This window comes from Schistocerca gregaria, chromosome X (genome assembly GCF_023897955.1).
Source record: "Schistocerca gregaria isolate iqSchGreg1 chromosome X, iqSchGreg1.2, whole genome shotgun sequence".
NCBI lineage: Eukaryota > Metazoa > Arthropoda > Insecta > Orthoptera > Acrididae > Schistocerca > Schistocerca gregaria.
In genome coordinates this window covers 255,237,076-255,257,363 of record NC_064931.1, presented here as the reverse complement: position 1 = coordinate 255,257,363, position 20,288 = coordinate 255,237,076, and the positions used below count along the sequence as shown (strand labels likewise).

General features: G+C 36.4%; 1 protein-coding gene across 1 annotated transcript in view; it reads left to right on the top strand.

Annotated features, from left to right (window-relative positions):
- LOC126299349 (uncharacterized) overlaps positions 1 to 20,288 on the top strand; it is a 353,572-nt gene that overhangs the window by 303,297 nt on the left and 29,987 nt on the right. Inside the window, exons 4-5 of the mRNA XM_049991202.1 lie at positions 1,614 to 1,786; positions 13,421 to 13,637. Of these exons, the coding sequence (XP_049847159.1) occupies positions 1,614 to 1,786; positions 13,421 to 13,637 (390 nt within the window). The remainder of the gene's footprint in view (positions 1 to 1,613; positions 1,787 to 13,420; positions 13,638 to 20,288) is intronic.

The window sequence follows — 20,288 nt, the reverse complement described above, 5'->3', positions numbered from 1 at the left end:
CAGCCCCTGTTAGAACTAATGACTGTATAGGCCAGAGTGCAAGAATCTGCCAGCCTCTTGTGTGTTGTGTCATATGTATTTTGTCTACCGTGTGCTTATGCTTTTTCATGTAATAAAGTTACTGTATTGATTCCATGCTACAGCCGTTTAAAAATATATTTGCTTCATAGGTATGCAACAGGGTAATTATTGTGGGAGGGGGGGGGGCTGTTTACATTGGATTGGTTGATGTCATTTGACATGTGTCCCATTTCTGACCTGGTTTGAGCCTCATTCACATGTCTGTGAGTCTTTGATCAACATGGTTGGGCACACATTTGCAGAAGACACTGACACAATCCACTGGATCTCATGTTAATGGAAGAGCTGCTCTTTGCCTTTATCAATATTAAGTTTCCTTGCTGTTTCTTTGGTTATTAAGGAGTAGAATTGTAAAACATGATGTACTGGGTCATACCTAATAAATTACTTGTAAAAGTGCCCGCGTCACCAACATGCTGTCAAATGGCATGTTTCCAGACATGAGTTTCAGTTAAAAATGGAATCTGCTCAGTCCCCTCTACAAGTCCTAGAACATTGTAAGGGGAATTTTAAAGCACTTCTTAAAATACTGAGTTACTGCTGTCAAATATTGCATGAAGAGGAAAAAACTTAAATTTAATATCAGCTTTTATTTCAGTGTTGAGGGTGACTAATGAGCAAATTTGGTAGCCGTTAAATCACTTTACAGATTATTTTAAGCACAGTAAACATAATTCAGTAGATACTGGATTATTGTTGTGGAGGGCAACAATGGGAGCATAAACCAAAATGATTGCCTGTAGATCAGTAACTTATCTTGTTTTTAGATGAATCCCAACCCTAACATTATTTGCAGTTATGGCTTCATACATTTGAGACTATATTACATTTCAGACCATGTTGCAGAATGTATGTCAGAGCAGTGTTATGGGTGAATTACAAAGTGGTAATGTAGGTTACAATTGTTGTTAATGGAAAGTACACACAATGTCAGTCACTGATGGAGAAAACTTGCAGCGACTGATCTCATCTTAGCAGAGCACTCTTCCAATAATGTGTAAGGCAACATCCAACAACATATAGCTGTCAATATTAAAGCCTTCTCTGTAGCATGATAAATATGGTTTCTCCACTGGTCATTTACTCACTGACTATTGTTGACATTATATATGGGACATGTTTACTCCTATAGGACAACCTTAACCATGGACACAAATTGAGATATCTTGATACGAAAGACCATAACCTCCCATTTGATTTATCTTTATTTGAATGAGATGATATTTTTAAGCCTTTACTGCAGAGTGTGTTCCCTTTTAATAACAAATAAATGTCTTTTTTCCAGTAATATGGATACATTTGTGCAAATTTGTAATTACTCATTTCTGCAGTGTATTTCTGTTTCTCACACTGGAGCTGCATGTGTTTAACAGTATCGTTACTTATAGTAATACTATTAAACCAATACAAAGCAACAATGTTCATGAAAGCAATTTCATATGAGAGGCATGGAATGACATATGTGTGAGTACTTTGTCTTTATTATAATTTGCACATAATTGATTAAATTTACATAGGGTAATTTTTCACAGGATTGGTGCTGAATACAATTGCTTTCCTAACATTGCGGTCACCCAGTCTGGTTACAAACAGTATGTCCATTTACCTGCAGGCACTTGCTCTGTCTGACAATGGTGTACTGGTGTTTAGCACTGCGGTGAATGTGCTCCGTAAGCACTGTGAACCATTTAACATGCTAATTGTGGTAAGTACTTCAATAATAGTCATTCATAAACACATAAGCCTACCATCTATGCACCACAATATGATGCTTACTCACTTAAAAATCATAGTTGTGAGTGTGTAATTCCTTAGAGTATATTTTCTGACACTACTTCTTAATAAAAGGAAAATGGATGATATATTAGTTACTAATGAGATATATAATACTTATTTAAAAGTAAAAGCTGTCGTATCAAGTTAATAAACAATAAGGCATGCTACTGTAGGATGTAGGAACTGAAAAATTGAAGACACGCATATACCAAGTTACGTGATATGCAAGAATGGTGGGCTGCTATTCACAAACTGAGGAATGAACTCACAGACACTAAAATGAGTGCCAGAAACTAAATAATAATAAAGTTTATCAATAAATTGATACCTATCCATTAACAAAAGTAGAACAAATAACTGTATGTATACCATTTTAACACATTATACATTGGTGTCTGTTGACACAGATGAAATGTTGACTGACATCAATCATTTTGTCATTATTCTGCACTTTCTTATAAATGAACTCACATTTAAAAACTTAATTAATAATATCTATGAGCATTTGTTTAGCAATTTTTTGCTTACAGACTGCTTGATGGACCTCTAGTGATAGAAAGTGATATAAATTCACAAGATTTCTGTATCATCGTGTCATGTGCTACTTATCATGGTGAACATATTTGCTTGCATAATCCGTATTGTATTTATCTTACTCAGCAATGGCCTAGGTTCTGCGAACACAGTCATTGTATTTAGCAGTTTTCATCAATGACTTACCCTCAATAAAATAATTTACATAAAGGTGCTAGCTTTGCAAATAAACTCTATAGAGAAATTTCATGATTTAAGATATATACAACTTTGTATCTCAGACTCACTTTAGAAAAATGTAGCAGTCCCAGTCAAGATACCAGTGGATGACAAGATATAATTCTTCATTCATCCAGCAAGTTCACTAGGTGCCAAAGTTAGGCACGGCCCAGAAGGACACATTCACAAGGGACAGGTCACATGGCAAAATAATGTGGCAGATTTAAGGGCTGCTGCAGACCACAACATCCTCCCTTGTCAACCAGCCAGAGACTACAGCAAGATCTCTCATGCATATATTGAAGACAACCCTGTGCAGCATGGTTCTCTCCTAGACAGTAATTTGGACATTTTTACCAACTGAAAAGATTTGGAGAGTGCATGGATTTGCCTTCCTGGCTAATGCAGTATGGTTTTCATTCACCATTCAATTTACAATTGTGTTTTCAGTGAACAAAGTAACAACATGTAAGAACACTGAGAGCATGGATTATAATTGAGTGTTTTACAGTCAAACCTACAATTCCTGTTTTCCAGCAGTGATGTATGAGTTTTTCAACAAGCATTCAGAGTACTGTATTAACTAACAGGTATCTACCACAGAGTTCTTGATTTGTGTGTTCCGGAAGAGTCAAGAAGTATTGGTTTTTGTGATTTGATTGTAAATAAGTTGTACTGAGTAAAGTCTGGGTTGTTGAAGAAACACTGTTAAAACAGTGGCAATGAGTAATTTTTTGGAATTGCAGCACACTTCATTCCAGAGGAGGACTTGTCAGGCCATTTTTCTGAGTGTTCCAACCATAATGAATGTCAGTTTGTCAAGCCCTGTAAATGACAGCTTGAACTGTAGCCCAACTCCTACAGTTGCTGATGAATTAGGCATATCTACAATCACTTCCAGAAATTATGGCTTTTCAGCCATTCAGTGGAGCTCAAGACTTCATTTCCAGGCAAGTGACATTAAGTGCCCTGAGTGACATAGTGTCTTTTGTTTTCTGTAAACCAACAGCTCTATTATCTTGTACAATTATTCGCCTCTTGATCTGACCCATCAGTGTTGCCCATCACCACTTTTCACTTGCTTTGAAGTGAACATTTTTTGCAAAATGCATATGATGGACACTCGCTTAGAGTTCCTGCAACATTCTAAGGCAACCTAAGACAGTTATGCATCATGGATCGCAGACCTGCAAGATCTCAGTAGGAAATGTAAGTTTGCACGTCCTTGTAGCCTGCTACATGCAAAATCATTAATACGTGACTTATATTTGCACTGGACAGTTAAATGTGTGCTCTAGTGTTAAGACAATCATATTTTAGTTGAAATTTTGTGTACTGCTAGGGCATTAGAGATTTCTCAAGCAGCTCAGGCTACCATTTACAGAGACTGAAATCATCTTTATCAGCAAATGTGGTATGATCTAGCCTGTCTGATTGTGAAATTACAGGAATAGTGTGAATTCCAGGTGACAGTGGAGTGGCTCCCACTCAATCAGATGGGAATCAAACCCAACATCATAATAATTTTTCCACCCAGCCTCGGCAAAATTTATGCAGGCTACCCAGTCGGCCTCATCATTCTTCTCAATGTGCTATATATAGTTATCCATATTACATCTGTGAACAGTGTTTTAGCCAGTTTCACATAGAATGTGTCTGTCAGAACCAGCTGCACCATAACCAGTCAAGTGCTACCATGAAAATAAATGACATCACAGTCAATGGTAGTACAATGCTGGCTTACTCTGTCAGCAACATTTCATGGTATTCTCATTTTACTCCTATTTGATACTGGACTCAGTTTCAATTACTGATCAGCAAGCTTATCTCTGTTTAGAGTATCCACCCTTAAAATCAGTAGCAACTAAGCTGTTCACTTTTGCTCATCATGAAATTCCTATAACAGGTCAGGTAGTTCTGGAATTAACATATAAGCAGGTAACCAGAACCCTTCCTTTCTTTGTAGCAGCAGAACCCTCTGTGGAGAATATTTGGAACCTGGGTGTGTACTCTATCCAACACTTGGTACAAGCAATCCACAGTACTGTTCCAGATGCATAACTGGAGTTATTGTCTACAATATGCTCTCTTGTTTATTACAGGACAGGGACTGGCTACTAATTTTTTTTAATCACATTACACTCAGAGGACCGAAATTGTTCAGAGTCTGCCTGATACCTTTAGGCTTGTTGGATCAGGTTAAAGTAGAACTGGACTGCTTCAAAGAGTTAAAATTACTGTCCCTGATTCCTAATAACAGATGAGTGTCACTTTTAGTCATTGCTCACAAACTAGGTGGTGTGTTACTCCCTTGTGAGAACTTCAGAAAAAAAGTAAATGTGTAGCTGGTTGAGGACTTCTACCCACTTCTGTGTCGTGATGAATTATTTCAGAACTGGCAGGGAGTCAGTGCTTCTGCAAGATCGATATTTCAGATGCTTGTTTTCGACATCCTTTGGATGAGGCTTCCAAAGCCATTTTGGTATTAAATATTCCTTTAGGTCTCTATCAGTATAACAGGTTACCTTTTGCTTTCCTTGCAGACCAACAATTATCCATAAATTTCTAGGACATATAATTGCCAACATTCCACAGTGCTTAAATTATCTGGGTGATATATGAGGGCATGCTGAAAAGTAAAGCCTCCAAATTTTTTATGTGAAATCTCTTAAAGGTTTTTAAATAAAACAAAAACATTACTAACATTCTACATCTTTATTCTTCATTCTTACATAACTGCAGTTCTCTGCCTCTAGAGGGCTCCAAATTATAGTGTATAACACAGAGGTGTGTAATGTAACTATGTCAGTGTCTGACAAACAACATGCTGTAATTGGGTTTCAAATTCAAAGAATTCATCCATATGAGGTGCACCCTTTCCTTCAGTATGATAATGTCAGACAACACGAGTGCTATGACATCTGCAACAATCTAGCACCTTAGGTTCACTGTCATTGATTATCCACCCCTACATTCTACATCTTTATTCTTCATTCTTACTTAACTGCAGTTCTCTGCCTCTAGAGGGCTCCAAATTATAGTGTATAACACAGAGGTGTGTAATGTAACTATGTCAGTGTCTGACAAACAACATGCTGTAATTGGGTTTCAAATTCAAAGAATTCATCCATATGAGGTGCACCCTTTCCTTCAGTATGATAATGACAGACAACACGAGTGCTATGACATCTGCAACAATCTAGCATTGATTATCCACCCCTACAGTCCTGACTCAGCCCCTTCTGATTTTCTTCTGCTTCCAAAATGTAAAGAACTCCTTCAAGGACTTCACTTTGATAGTGATGAACAGGTCCAAGCAGAGGTGAGATTATAGCTCCATCAAAAAAGTCAAACTATGTACAGTGACTGTGTCAACAAGCTGGTCTTCTGTTAGGACAAATATGTTCATCCCTACAGTGACTATGTTGAGAAACAAATATGTAGACATGAAGAATAAAGATGTTGAATGTTAGTGATATTCGTTTTATTTAAAAATATTTGAGAGTTTCCACATAAAAAGTTCAGAGGCATTCCTTTTTAGCATGCTCCCATAGTAGTCACAGGAAGCTGGGTTAAAATGTAACATCTGAAAATGCTTCCCCTTTCAGCCTTCTATTGACCATATAGGATATACTCTTAGCTGGGGATGACCTTAAACTGACATCAGAGAATGTGACAACTATTTGCATTGTTCCTATACTGAAGAAAGTAAATGATCTATAAGTTTTTGTGACCAGCATTACATATTATAACAGATTTATTTCCAAAATTAGAATGATAGCTCAACTGTTGAATTGACTGCAGAAAAAAAAGGTCCCTTTCCCGTGGTCCACAGATTGTCAGCAAGAATTTCTTCAATTAAAGGAATGTTTCCAAACTGCTTCTTGCCTCACATTGTATCAATATCATCCACCTCTAGAACTGGCCACAGATGCATCGCCCTATGATGACAAGGCCATTCTGTCTTCTAAGAACCTAAATGGTGTAGAACAACATGTTGTGTTTACCTCTAAGATGCTCACCACAGCACAAGAATATTATTACTAGATGGAGATGGTGGCACTGACAACTATCTTTGGTATCCAAAAATTATGCATTTCCCTGTATAGTAACTAATTCCAAGCTTGTCACAGATCATCAATCATTGTGATCCGTGTTTGACCCTGAGATACCAGAGTGGACATCTCAGATGTTACAGTGCTGGGCTTTTTTCTTATAAACTTACCAGTATTCCATTCATTATTGTACACAGTCAAGCATGTGACTGCAAATGCGCTGTCATGGTTCCCTATGTGTCCCAGTGAGGAATCTGATTAACAAGAGACTGTTTGCTTTCACATTGATTCACAGTCATTATTGGCATATGTATCCTTCCATGATTCATTTGATATAGGAATATATCTGGCAAGGTCAGTATATGCAGCATGGAAGGATACATTTGCCAATGCCAGGTAATGCAGGAGACACCCATACCAGATTTAAGGTTCGCCACAGAGCACCAACGGCTCACTTGTCAGCTAGAGAATGTTTACAGCAGTCTCCTTGGTGTATCTACTGACAGCTACCCTGTTATATGTGGTTTTCTTGTGGACTGTATTTTATACTTTGTTACTGACTGATAACATTTGGATAATGCATGGATTTGCCTGCTGCGTAATGTGGGACTGTCTTCGCTCACCCTTCAAATGGCCACTGGATTTTCAGTGAACAAACAGATAGCATATGGGCTCACTGAGAGCATGATTTATATCAGTGTTTCCCAGTCAAACACCCACACTGTGTTCTCCAGCTCTGCTGTGTGTTATTCAACAAATACTCACAGTACTGTACTGATCATGAGGTAGACACATACAGAATTCTTTTCTTTAGTGTATTCCACAAGAGTCAAGAACTTTTAATTTCTATAACTTCATAGTTAATAAGTTGCACTTAATAAAATCTGAGTTGTTGAAGAAGCAGACTTACAACAAAAATGTTACCAACTGATGCCAGTGATAATTATTGTTACAGAGAGCTGAAACCAATGTTATTTGTTGTTACGGAGTAAGACTGTTTTCTACTATTTATACAGTTACACATGAAGAGTACCACGATTTGATTATTTTGTTATTGTGGCATACATGTTACTGTTAATTTTAACAATATTTGAAACCAATGCATGTTTGTTGCTCCATTTCACCATTATTGATCTTCATACTGAGGTTACCAATGCTTTAAAGACTTTTCCAATAACTGCAGATGTACAGAATGTGATGCATGTTAGGATATCAGTAAGAAAGTAATGTGTTGAAAGCAAATGAGCAGACAAAATAGTTGTTGCAGTTGTAAATTATACAAGAGACTAGTCACACCGATGCCTCTTTAAATACACTGGTATTCAAAACTTAAAGATGACGGTAACTGTCACACAATATGTCACTGCCAAGTAACGTAGCTCACTGAATCTTGAGCGTACATAGAAATAAGTACTACAGGAGGGAACTGAGAGAAATAATGTAATGAGACAAACAGAAATGACACTTTTATGCAAACACAGTAATTATACTGAAGTCCCCATTATTCATGAAGGTCCTCTGAACATAACAAAGGGTGGGACATGCTTCTTAATAGTGTGTGTGATCACCATGGATGGCAGTGCATGGTTTTCAATGTGCTCTCAAGCTGGTGCAAGGTTGGTAAGGAGTTCTTATGCTTGGTATTCCATTCCTGCATCAGCACAGTTGACAACTGCTGGATGCTCATTGGTGCATGTGGTCATGCTGCAGTATGTCTTTTCAATGCATACCACATGTTCTTGATGGGATTTAAGTAACAGGAGTGGGCGGACCAGTCCATTCACAGAATATCCCCTTGCTCCAAGAGCTCCTCCACCTGCATAGTTCAATGTGGCTGGGCATTGTTATCCATAAAAATGAAATCAGAGCCAAATGCATTCCTGTAAATATGCATGTGGCAGAGTATGGTGACCAGTAAGTGTACTGTTTTCAAAGATTTGGAGGTCAGTATGCCCATCCATCATTATGCCTCCCTACATCATAACATCTGGACCACCAATACACTCATGTTTGATAGCGTCTCTGGCTGCTTTAGATGTTCCCACCTCTTGCCATATGAGGTGAGGGTATTTACAGCATTGTCAAACATGATATATTATCTAAGTATCATTAGGTTGTATGTTTACAAATGGTCCTCCTGTGTGTTCTGCACCTTTTGAAATGCTCCCTACATCATAACATCTGGACCACCAATACACTCATGTTTGATAGCGTCTCTGGCTGCTTTAGATGTTCCCACCTCTTGCCATATGAGGTGAGGGTATTTACAGCATTGTCAAACATCATATATTATCTAAGTATCATTAGGTTGTATGTTTACAAATGGTCCTCCTGTGTGTTCTGCGCCTTTTGAAATGCTGGTTTTGTATGACTTTATTTCACTGATGCACAATGAGTATGTTGGTTATCTGATGTTTCTGCCAGAAATTCGTTTTCAGTAGGCAGTACTTAGCTGTTTTGTGATTTTCCACTTACTATTTATGAGTGAGAGATCGACTGTGATGTGTGCTTTTGTACTGTCCTACAATTTTTTGTGTTCATCATATCAAGTTTTCTTTAAATTCTTCATTGTCTTTTTGGAATATGTTCATTAATTTTTAATTTTTTCCCACTAATTCAACTAATTTGACCCATTGTTTTGTATTTTTATCATTTTGTTGGTCACAAAGATATGTAGCATTTCAAGAAAATGAGCAACCAAAAATGACTTCCCAATGAATATGCCATAGTATGCCATAGTCCATAGAATAACATTCCTCTGCTGCATAGAATCTTATTGTTAAGTCAAGGACCCATTCCGCTGTGAAAAGAGAGGTGACTGGTGATGAGTGACAGTACATTAATGTCAGTGAAACAAAGCGTATGATCAAGGTGTGCCTCATACCAGTCATCTTAATGTGGCGAATTCACCCTGATGGATATCCGAATAGGGTACTATCCACTAAAAGATGGCATCATAATCCAGTGAGTTGTCTTCTGTTGAAGATACTAAAGTGATGAAGCTTTAAATATTATGTGTTGTGTTTGGACTCTGTCCTAAGCATTTAGGTTGGAGGTCGTAATGTGTTCCAGAGTGCACGACTACCTTTTTTAGTCCAGTGATTATCTATGTATGTTTTTCAACTTCACTCTATTAGATCTTTCTCAAATAAAATTTAAATTTTTAACTTTTCTCCTTTTTCTTTTTGATTTTAATCCAATTTTGTATGGGGATCGGCTGTATGCCTTTCGTGTCTCTTCAGTTGTCAGTTACCTAAGCAAGGGAAACCATGTGGCACTTGTCTATGAATTGTGTAAACATCATTCTGTGTGTTATCGGTTTTTAACCATTTATGTATCACATTTTCTCAGGCATAAATTGGGTACCAGCCCAGAATTTGGCTAAATGAGTTTGGGAAACTGCCTAAAAACCACTTTCAGGCTGGTCAGTGTATCAGCCAGCCTCATTAATCTGCCTTGTAGATTCACTCCAGGTCTGGGAAATTCCAATTTTTATCATACTTTTAAAACAAATGTATCCTTTCTCACAACATTTATCTCTCAAGGATATTAGAACAAGTGCTAAATATGGATATGTCATGTGCTCAAAAAACTCATCACTGCCATCATTTATCATCATCATCATTGACTTTTCTTTATGTATTGCCCCTTTGTACCAAATAAGTCTCATATGATTTTATAATTGGTGCTAAGTAACTTACTATGATATGCCCAAATAAAACTATGAGCCTCATCAAGACAATTTGTGTGTTTACCTCTCAGTACCACATGCATAATATTTGGTGAGCTGTCTTTCCTCATAATATTGTTTGAAACAACATTTCAGAGAAATAAAAATAGAAAAAAACTTATCTTCACAAGTTATAGACTTACAGTTGCAAACCTAACAAGAGTGTGTTCCAGATGCTCAAAAGTTTCATGGATCTTTTGACTGTTAGATTCCAGTCAGTGAATTTTTAAAAATGTTTAATTATTTATTCATCCTTTGGTCACTGTTTAGAGCAATATTGGATGCATCAGTGTACATTTAGAATTTCAGCTACAGTGCAAATTACAATTTTTGCACATTTATTATTATTTTACAATAGATTTACACGTATGTTTAAAAAAACTAATGAAAACATAGGCAAAACAATTAATATTAATTTAATTTATTGCTTATAGGAAACCAATTCCACTTTCTGCTGTAATTAGTGAGATATATGGAAAAATCAAGTTTACTTTTCTTTGACACAGTGTATGTAACATAGTTCTCAAGCTACTGCTTTAGTACTGTAGAATCTTTCTAATTCTTTTGGACTGCTCTAAAAATATTGTTTTACACTGTGCAAACATGCTGTTTTCAAGTACTTTCTTAGTTTTGTTTTGAAAACTGGTATTGCTTTTATATTTTTAAACTGCTCAGTAATCTGTTGTATAATAAGCACTCTGATTTAGTAGGGTCTTTATCAACTAGTTGGGTGCTGTAATTGTGTAATTCTCTGTTTAGCATTGGTGTACAATTTAATGTGGGACACAAGATAGTTTCAAATATATACATAGATGGTATGGTCATTATCCTACATTCTTTAATATTCTTTAAATTTTATTTTACAAGACTCTCTTGGTGATAGGTTTACTGTACATCTAATTGCTTTTTTTTTCCAGTTTCAGCAGTATGTTCATATGCTCATTTGCTGCCCTATGCCATATTATGCAGTATGATATATGTAGATAAATTAGTTCATAGTACATCTCTCACAGTGTAGCTACATCAGCTGTGTGGAACTTTTTCTTTATTAAAAATACACTGCTGCTTATTTTTGACCTGATATTTGTATATGATTTTCCTTTCATAAGTCTGACTATTTTCAATCCCATGAACTTGCATTGTCAACATCTCCTAGCATTGTGCTCCTAAGTCTTATATTTAGTTTCTTTTCACTTGTTGTTATCTTTTCTAGTATTTCCATAGAGATGATTTCTTTACATTCACAAATCTTTTCTTTACATTTACAAATCAATTGTTTTCACTTAAATATTTATTTTCCCTTTCTATGTCCATGATACTTCTTGTTTATAAATCATTTGTTGAGCTACTACTTTCAATGAGGGATGCATCATCTGCATACATGATTACATGTTCTTCCACTGATGCTGTGATCTCATTTACATACAATAAAATTAGTGGACCAAATATTGAGCTTTGTGCTATCCCATACTTTACCATTTGAAAATCAGAGTAAAAGGTCTCCATTTTATTATTTACATTGTGTCTTAATTCTACACTTTATTCTCTGTTTTCTGTAAATTATTTTATTGACTGTCTTTATTCCCCCTGATGCCAAATGTATGCAGTTTGCTTAACAGAGTAGTATGACATAGACAGTCAAAGACTTTGAGGGACATTTTACCCATGTTCATAATCATGTAATAACAAGAACTGGCTAATCTAATAAAGTAAGATATATGTAAAAGCTTTTAATGGCATTCTCTCATGTACTTCTCCCATTAATAATGTTTGTCTTATCTTCAGTGGCATTGGAACAGAAAGGTGGATTCTTAGGACACATTTTGCAAATATTCAGAAGTATTAGTATTAAAACCACTGTAAGTTACTGTTAATTACTTTTCAGAACTAAGAAAACATATTATGTAGAGAATTGTGTAAAAATATGCTGAATTTAAATGATAAAAATTGAAATATATCATCATGATGCAATAAAAAAAATACCTGAAAGATTCTGAGAAAAAGAACTTGTCAGAACACTGTCAGCAGATGCACAAAATATCAGGAAAAGTTTGCCTAGACTGATGAGCTGCAGTCACATGTTGGTGCATATTTATGGCAGGGTACAAATATGTGAAAATTCACATGAAGTGATGCACCACTCCTGCCAACAAGGCACTAGTGGTGGAGTTATTCAAGTGTGAGGCATTCTTATACGAGATAACATGTAACTCATGACAGGTCTACCATTACCTCTCAGTAATGTAAAATAGAGGAACCCACTGTCTGTGCATCAAACAGTTCACTTGTAGCAACCTTCAAGTGCTCAGTATGTTCCACAAGGCAATACATTACCCAGTTGCTCCTGAATTGTTTTGAAATTGTTTGAGAAATACTTCTTGTTGCCTCCCCCCCCCCCCCCCCCCCCCTTCCTCCTGGCAAGCTTTCTCCTGTCACCTTGCCTTTGGTTTCATTAAGCCTTTGCGGGGCACCACTGAGTGAGATACATGCACCTTCAACCCATCGAGGCAAATCCCTATTGTGTGTAGTGGCTGAACTGTAATGAATCACAGTGGCTTCCCACTTTCATCATGTCTCTCCATATCTTTGGTATCATCAGGACAATTAGGAGTACTATGCACCCGTAGGTAGGGGAATCTAATTCAATTGTTCATAAGCTTATATTCAAAAGAAATTGTTGACTGATGACATTTCTGAAAATGTCCTCTGTTTACCATATGATTCTTCATGTATTATTTATGTGTCAGTTTTATTGCTCATTTGTTTTATGTGGCCATCTCTCTTGCATGAAGAGTTGAAATGCAGGTTAAAGGAAGTTGAAAGGCAAAAAAGGAAAATACAGTATTGGTACTCTGTAAAAAAGAAGTACAATGTAAATGTTTCATATCGGATGAGGTTATGTGTTAGATATAGTGGTATTATTTTTGTACGCATCAGTATTGCACACCTACAGAAATAAACAGACTCAATATATTTTCACTAAATGTATGGTATCATCATTTTATAACGTTTTTTATTCTTTCAGGAACACAGATGGCTTTGTATATGCCACAGAATAACATCAGGTCTTTTCTTTCATTATTCAGCATGGCTTGTTGTTGCACTTACCTTTGAAAGGCTGTTAATGATCCGATGGCCTATGCATTCATATTCTATCTGCAGAATTCGACCTGCAATTTTTGTTACCACTCTTGTTGGACTTGTGGTATTTTTGCTGAATCTTGCCAGGTTAAAGACCCAAGGTTTGTTTGGATATTAAATGTGTTTCTTAGTCCTGTGATATGAAGCAGAATATGTTTGTTCATACATCTGTATGTGTAGTGGCCAATAAAATAATATCTCTGCTGCACCTGTGTTTAAGAATAGGATTAATTGCTGCATGCCACAGACAGGACATGTTGAGTTGCAGGCAGTCACAACAAAAAACTGCTATACAGATGAGTTTTCAGCCAAGAGGCCTTCTTCTAAAATAGAAAAGACACACACATCCATGCAAGTCAACTCTTACACCCACATGACAACTGTCTCTGAGCACCGAAGCCAATGGACAGAGACAGTGGTCACGTGTGTGTGAGTTTTCTTGTGTGAATGTTTGTGTCTTCTTTTTAAAGGAAGGCATTTTGGACAAAAGTTCACAAATACAGCAGTATTTTTGTTGTGCCTGTCAGCGACTCAACATTTCCTTTACATGTTGACTATCACTTCATCCTTTTCATAATATTATTTTTATTTCATCCTGGATTTTCAATTGTTTGATTGTACTTATAGTTACACATGATTTATCATTATTGTTTTGTATTAAAATTTGTGAAAACAATATGACGTTTATATGATACTTTAGTTGTGCCTAACATTTACATTTTACTGACAATCTCTGTTCAATGTGACCATGATATAATAAGAAGTAGCAAACATTCCTTTGTACAATAAAACAAGGCAATGCACTTCTGTTATTCACTCACACAGAACTAAGTAGTTGAACACATTGCTTAGAATGTAACACACTGTAGAGTGTGTTTGTGCCAACCATTATATAAAGGAACATTCATTTTGACATGGTGCTGTTTTAACTGGCACTGCAGTTGACTGAAATATCATGCTTGGATTATTCAAACCATAATAATGTCATGCTACTGCTAATAACACTTTCAGTGTCATCTGTTGGTCATTATATGGCTGCACTTTGACACGGGCACTAGCTGAAATAGTCTCATGTCAGAGATACAACACAGCATGGTTCTCCATCCAAGCCCCACAAACCATCACCAAAGGAGTACCACCTTCATTACCCAATATCATACTTGACTGGAACAACTTAACCACATCCTTTGCCTGGGCTTCAGATACTCATTATTGTGGCTATAAAGGAGTAACACCCTTCCCAAAATGATTCTCATTTCTCCCAAAGTGATATTTCACCTCACCCATTCTAGAAAATGTTTATGCCATATCTACTCCCAACTCTTCACCAGTTGGGTCATATCCCTGTGGAATACACGACGCAGCATTCATCAAATACACACCATGCTTGACTTCAGTGGCTGTTTTACAACCCATTCCACCTGGATCGTTTCTCACCCCACTCACCCCTCCCCCCCACCCCCACTCCCCTCCCAGCACTCATAGCAACCACCAGCATCACTGAATTATGCGGTCTCCACTACTCCCTGCTCCACACTCAACTCCACTCTTGTTTCCATGCCTCCCACTTCACTCCATTTATTCAAAATTCACTCCTTCCTCTCCACAGTGTCCCTCTTACTTTCTTTTATCTAAATCTTCTCCTGACACACTCCTCTACTTAATCCTGTGCCACACACAACTTCCCTTGCCCACACCAGGATGAGCTCACCAGTGTCATTTACTCTGTGCCATTACCTTTACTCTATGTGTAATTTATATTTCACCAAGAACTTTCCAGTGTAATATTAAATACGATCTAGGATTTTGAATAATTTCAGAGAACTGGGGTCCATTGCCTGTGGAAAATGATTGAATGATGTCTTCTTCCTTTTACTCAGCATCTATGTGCAATTTTCTAAGTAATCTGGATATATTTATCACATGAGAATGACCATAGAGAGTGAAACCAGCTAATTGTGTTAGATGTATATACTTTAGTCTGATAAATGCAGCCCAATAAAGGGAATATAGTGTTACTTAATGATTTAGAGTACATATTGTCAAAAGTGATACTGCTCCTATTGCTGCTCCCGATGTCGTTCTGGTAACTTGGTTTACAGATTAGTTTACATTTATGCATAAGTAACATAAGTTTCTTGTGTTTTGAGAACCCACTGAAGGAAAGAAAAGTGAAAAATCATAAATTCCTCTTCAAACGTTTACTCATGCAAAAAGATCATCCACTGATACTATTTTATTTTATTTTTATTTTATTTAGTCCTTCAAATCCTATATGTATAGAATATATACAAGGATATTGGGCATGGTTAGGTATTTACAAGATAAAAATACAGTTTGTATTGCAATGCTAAGGACTAGATAGTCAGGTAATTTAGCACAGATTCTTAAATACAACAAACATCACAGGCAACATACAAAGTAGAATATTAATAATGCATCTTTATTTTTGTTGTTTGGCTTTTATATATTCTGTCAGACTGTAAAAGCAATGATCAATTAAATATGCCTTTACTTCAGCCTTAAAACTACAGAGTTTACCTATTGATTTAATATGTTTATGTAGATTATTGAAAATCTTTATCCCAGTATGTAGTGTGCCTTTTTGGCACAATGATGTTCTCACCTGTTTCACGTGAAGGTCAGATTTTTGCCTTGTATTGTGTGCATGTATATCTTCATTTTTTAATAAGATATCAGTGTGTCTTTCAATATATTGTTTGATGAAAACTGATGTTTCGTAGATAAAAATGCAAGGAAGAGGAAGAACTGACAGTTTTTTGAATATGGGTCTGCACGATTTCGTATTGTTTACCCCTTCAATAATTCTTAGTATTCTCTTTTGCGTCCTGAAACGTTTAATATTTGTTGTTGTATTGTCCCAGAAGATTATGCCATATTTAATTACAGAATGCAAATAGGAGTAGTATACATTTAACAGGCTGGCTTTGCTGCAACAGGTTTGTAAGATCCGTATCATGTAACAGGTTTTTCTTAGTTTTCTTTGCAAATATTCAATATATACCTCCCATTTTGTGTTGTTCTGGAGCCAGAGTCACAGAAATTTAGTGCTGTTAACACTTTCAAGAACTCTGTCCCTAAGCTCTATTTCTATGTTTGGGTGGTGTCTTCCTTTTACATTATAGAAGTTCAGTGCTACTGTCTTTTCTTTCTTTATAATTAGCTTGTTGTAGCTGAAGCACTGTTCTACGCTGTTCATTGTTTGTATAGCGGAGTCTTTTAGTTTTTCTTCTGTTTTACCACTAATAAGGAAGCTTGTATCGTCTGCAAATTGGAGGGTAGTTTGGCAATGCTTCTTGTACATAAGATCATTGACATAGAGGACAAAACAGAATGGGTCCTAATACTGATCCTTGAGGGACACCATATTTCACATTTTCATATCCTGAATAGAAGTAGCTGATTTTGTTATGGTCAGTATATTGCACTTCAACCATCTGTTTGCGACCACATAGGTATGTCTTGAGCCACTCATTGGATATACCTCTACTTCCTAACTGGTCAAGCTTCTGCAGTAGGGCATTATGGTCAATGATGTCAAAAGCTTTAGATAAATCAAGACATATGCCTGTCACAAACTCACTTGCATCCAGTTTAGCATAGATTTCATTAAGAAATTCAAATATTGCACTTTCAGTTGAATAGCCTTTCCTGAAGCCATGCTGCGAAGGAGATAGAATTTTATTTTTATTTAGGAAATCATACAATCTCTCATAAAAAACTTTTTCTAAAATTTTAGGAAATACAGGCAGTAGGGCTATTGGTCTATAATTTGAAACACATTCTGGAGTTCCTTTTTGGAACAGTGGTTTCAGCTTTGCTGTTTTCAAGCATTAAGAGAAGGTTCGTGATGCCAGTGAGCTGTTGCACAAATGTGTCAAGGGTTCAGCTAAGGCAAGACAGCATTTTTTTAATAATTTATTCTGGTATTCCATCAATTCCACATGAGTACCCCATTTTCAAGGTTTTTATAACTGATAAAATTTCTTCAGAATTTGTGGGTGAAAAGAACAAAGATGTAGACACATTTCTCACACTATTGCATGATGGAGGTGATATTTTGTTGTGTTCTTCCAGTGCACTCACCAACTGTTCACTTACATTTGCAAAATATTTGTTGAAGGTCCCTGCAATTTCTGTTGGGCAAGAAATCATTTGTCCTTCATAACATAAGTTCATATTTTTATATTGTTTAGTTTCACTTGTTGTTTGATTTTTTATAACTTCCCATATAGCTTTAGATTTGTTTTTTGAATTTTCAATGTATTTGTCATTTGCCATTGTTTTAGCTTTTCTTACAACATTTTTGAGGATCCTCTTGTAATTATTCAGGTACAAATGAAATTCAGGAGGTATGTTCTGTGACTTTGCTATAGTGTGTAATCTTCTTTTCTCTGCACAAGATATTCTAATACCTGTTGTAATCCATTTGTTCTTTTTAAACTTAGGTTGACATTTTTGCTTTTTTAATGGAAATGCAGCTTCAAAGTATGACATGAAGATTTCCATGAATTTTTCAAACTTTTTGTTAGTATTTTCACAAGTATACACTTCATACCAAGTTTCTTCACTTAGTCTCAGTACAAAAAGGTTTATTTGTTTGTTAGTGAATTTCCTTGCTTTTTTTACGAGTTCCTCTTTCTCAGTCGTTTCACTTGGGGTGTGCAAAGCAGTAAACTGTGCATAGTGATCACTGAAGCCAGTATTAAGATTTCTGGCACAGAAATTGTGATTTACATTTGTGTTTATCAATATCTGATCAATTGTTGAGCTAGTTGTTGGCGTAACTCTTGTAGGAGAGTCAATGGTGGTTTTTATGTTACATGTTTCCAGCAGGGTCATCAAGCTTTGCTGGTCTTTTGACATTTCTTGAAAATCTAAATTAAAATCGACACATATGATCCCGGTTTTGTTGAAGTTTTTTATAGTATTTAAAGCTGCTTGTAGTTGGTGACAGAAATCATTTAAGTTCTCATCAGAGCTCCTATATACACAGATGATTATTAATTTTAACGCAGAGAGTTCAACTGCGGATACTTAAAAAAAATTCTCTTTAGCTAACAGTTCCATGGGTTATATGTTACAATAATCAATGCCACTTTTAACAAATATACATAACTCTCCATGACGGGATGTAAATCTACAAAATGATGAGGAAAGATTGAAGTCTGCAAGTTTTGTGACTGACATTGCATCTTTAGGCAGCCAGTGTTCATTTATACACACTACAGAAACGATTTTTATCTCATCAGTACATAAAATTTCAACTTCACTTAATTTGTTTAGCAATGATTGGACATTTTGATGAATCGGCATGAAATTAAAGGGTTTGTTAGGCTTTGGCATATTTAATTGATCACTTACCTTTACCTTGTCAATAAAAAATCATTCAGGTGTGCTGGAAGTACTGCTTTTCTTTTCCCGACTGCACCTATTCTTCTATTATCATCTGCAGCAGAATTTTCTTCTGTGTCTGGCTCCCCTGGTTGTTGTTTAGCTGTTGCTCTTACTGTTGATAATATTGCTGCTGGTGATAGAGTTGGGTGTCTAATTGGTAGAGCTGTTATTGCATTCCCTGTGCCTGGATATTGGAGGCACCTAGTTCCTGACTAACTGATGGCTGCAGCAACTCTCATTGGAAGAAGTTAAAATAAGCCCTCCTAATGTTGAAAAGAAATTGAAACTGTTTCACATGGCCCTGCAGGAACTTTTTATTGGGTTCTATATTGGATACATTATTCAGCTAGCACGTTTTGTATGTGTATTATACCACTAAGTATGACTGTGGTGGTCTGGTGGGTGGACCACTGGACTTCAGCACTGGAGATCTTTGGTTCAATTCTAGTGAGGGGCGTGGATTTTTTATTGTTCCAGTCCCTTCAGGAAATCCCCAGGTCCACTCAGACTGCTGACAAAATGAGTATGGAAGCTTTCCCAGTGCAAAAGGCTGACTGGGCGTGGGGGCCCCTTCCCCTCATAGTGCCATGAAAACAAAAAGACTGCTCCCTGCCTGTAGTGATGGCAATAGCCCAGTCACAAGTTTGTGCCGCAGACTTCACCTTCACTTGTACTAAACACTTATGCTATAGACAGCCACACAAATGAAAGAGTTTAACATCCAATTGATATCAAGATCAGCATAGGCAGAACACAGGCTCAGACTAAGAGGAGCATCCCAGCACTTTCCTACAATACTTCCAGATGACCTAAATCAGATTGACCAGATATGGATTGAAAACCACTTACTTTGAATATAAATCCTGTTTCTTAACTAATGTCTTACTTCATTAGTTGAAATATGTCACGTCACTTAGTTGATGAAAGACAATAAGAAATCACATCCCTTCAGGAGAAGGGTACAGAACAACAACTCAACATTATAGATCAACATCCCTATTATTTGTCTGAAACATTTTTGAAGTCCATTATTATGATATTCCTGAAAAAAAGAACTGCTTCTTTCCAATAATCAGCAAGGATTTTTAATGAATCACTGTCAGAAACACAGCTCACTCTCTTCACACGATATCATGCAAATTAGAATATAGATTAACAGATATGTTTCAGTTTACTGGTATTAAAGTCAAATGTGAATTATGTTAACACAGGACATAACAGGGGCTGTATTGGCAACAGAATGTAGATTAGCAGAGTAGAGAATGTAATTTCCCAACACTCCCTTTGGAAGTGGGACATCAGAAAGCAACTAATAATGGCACACCAACCTCCAC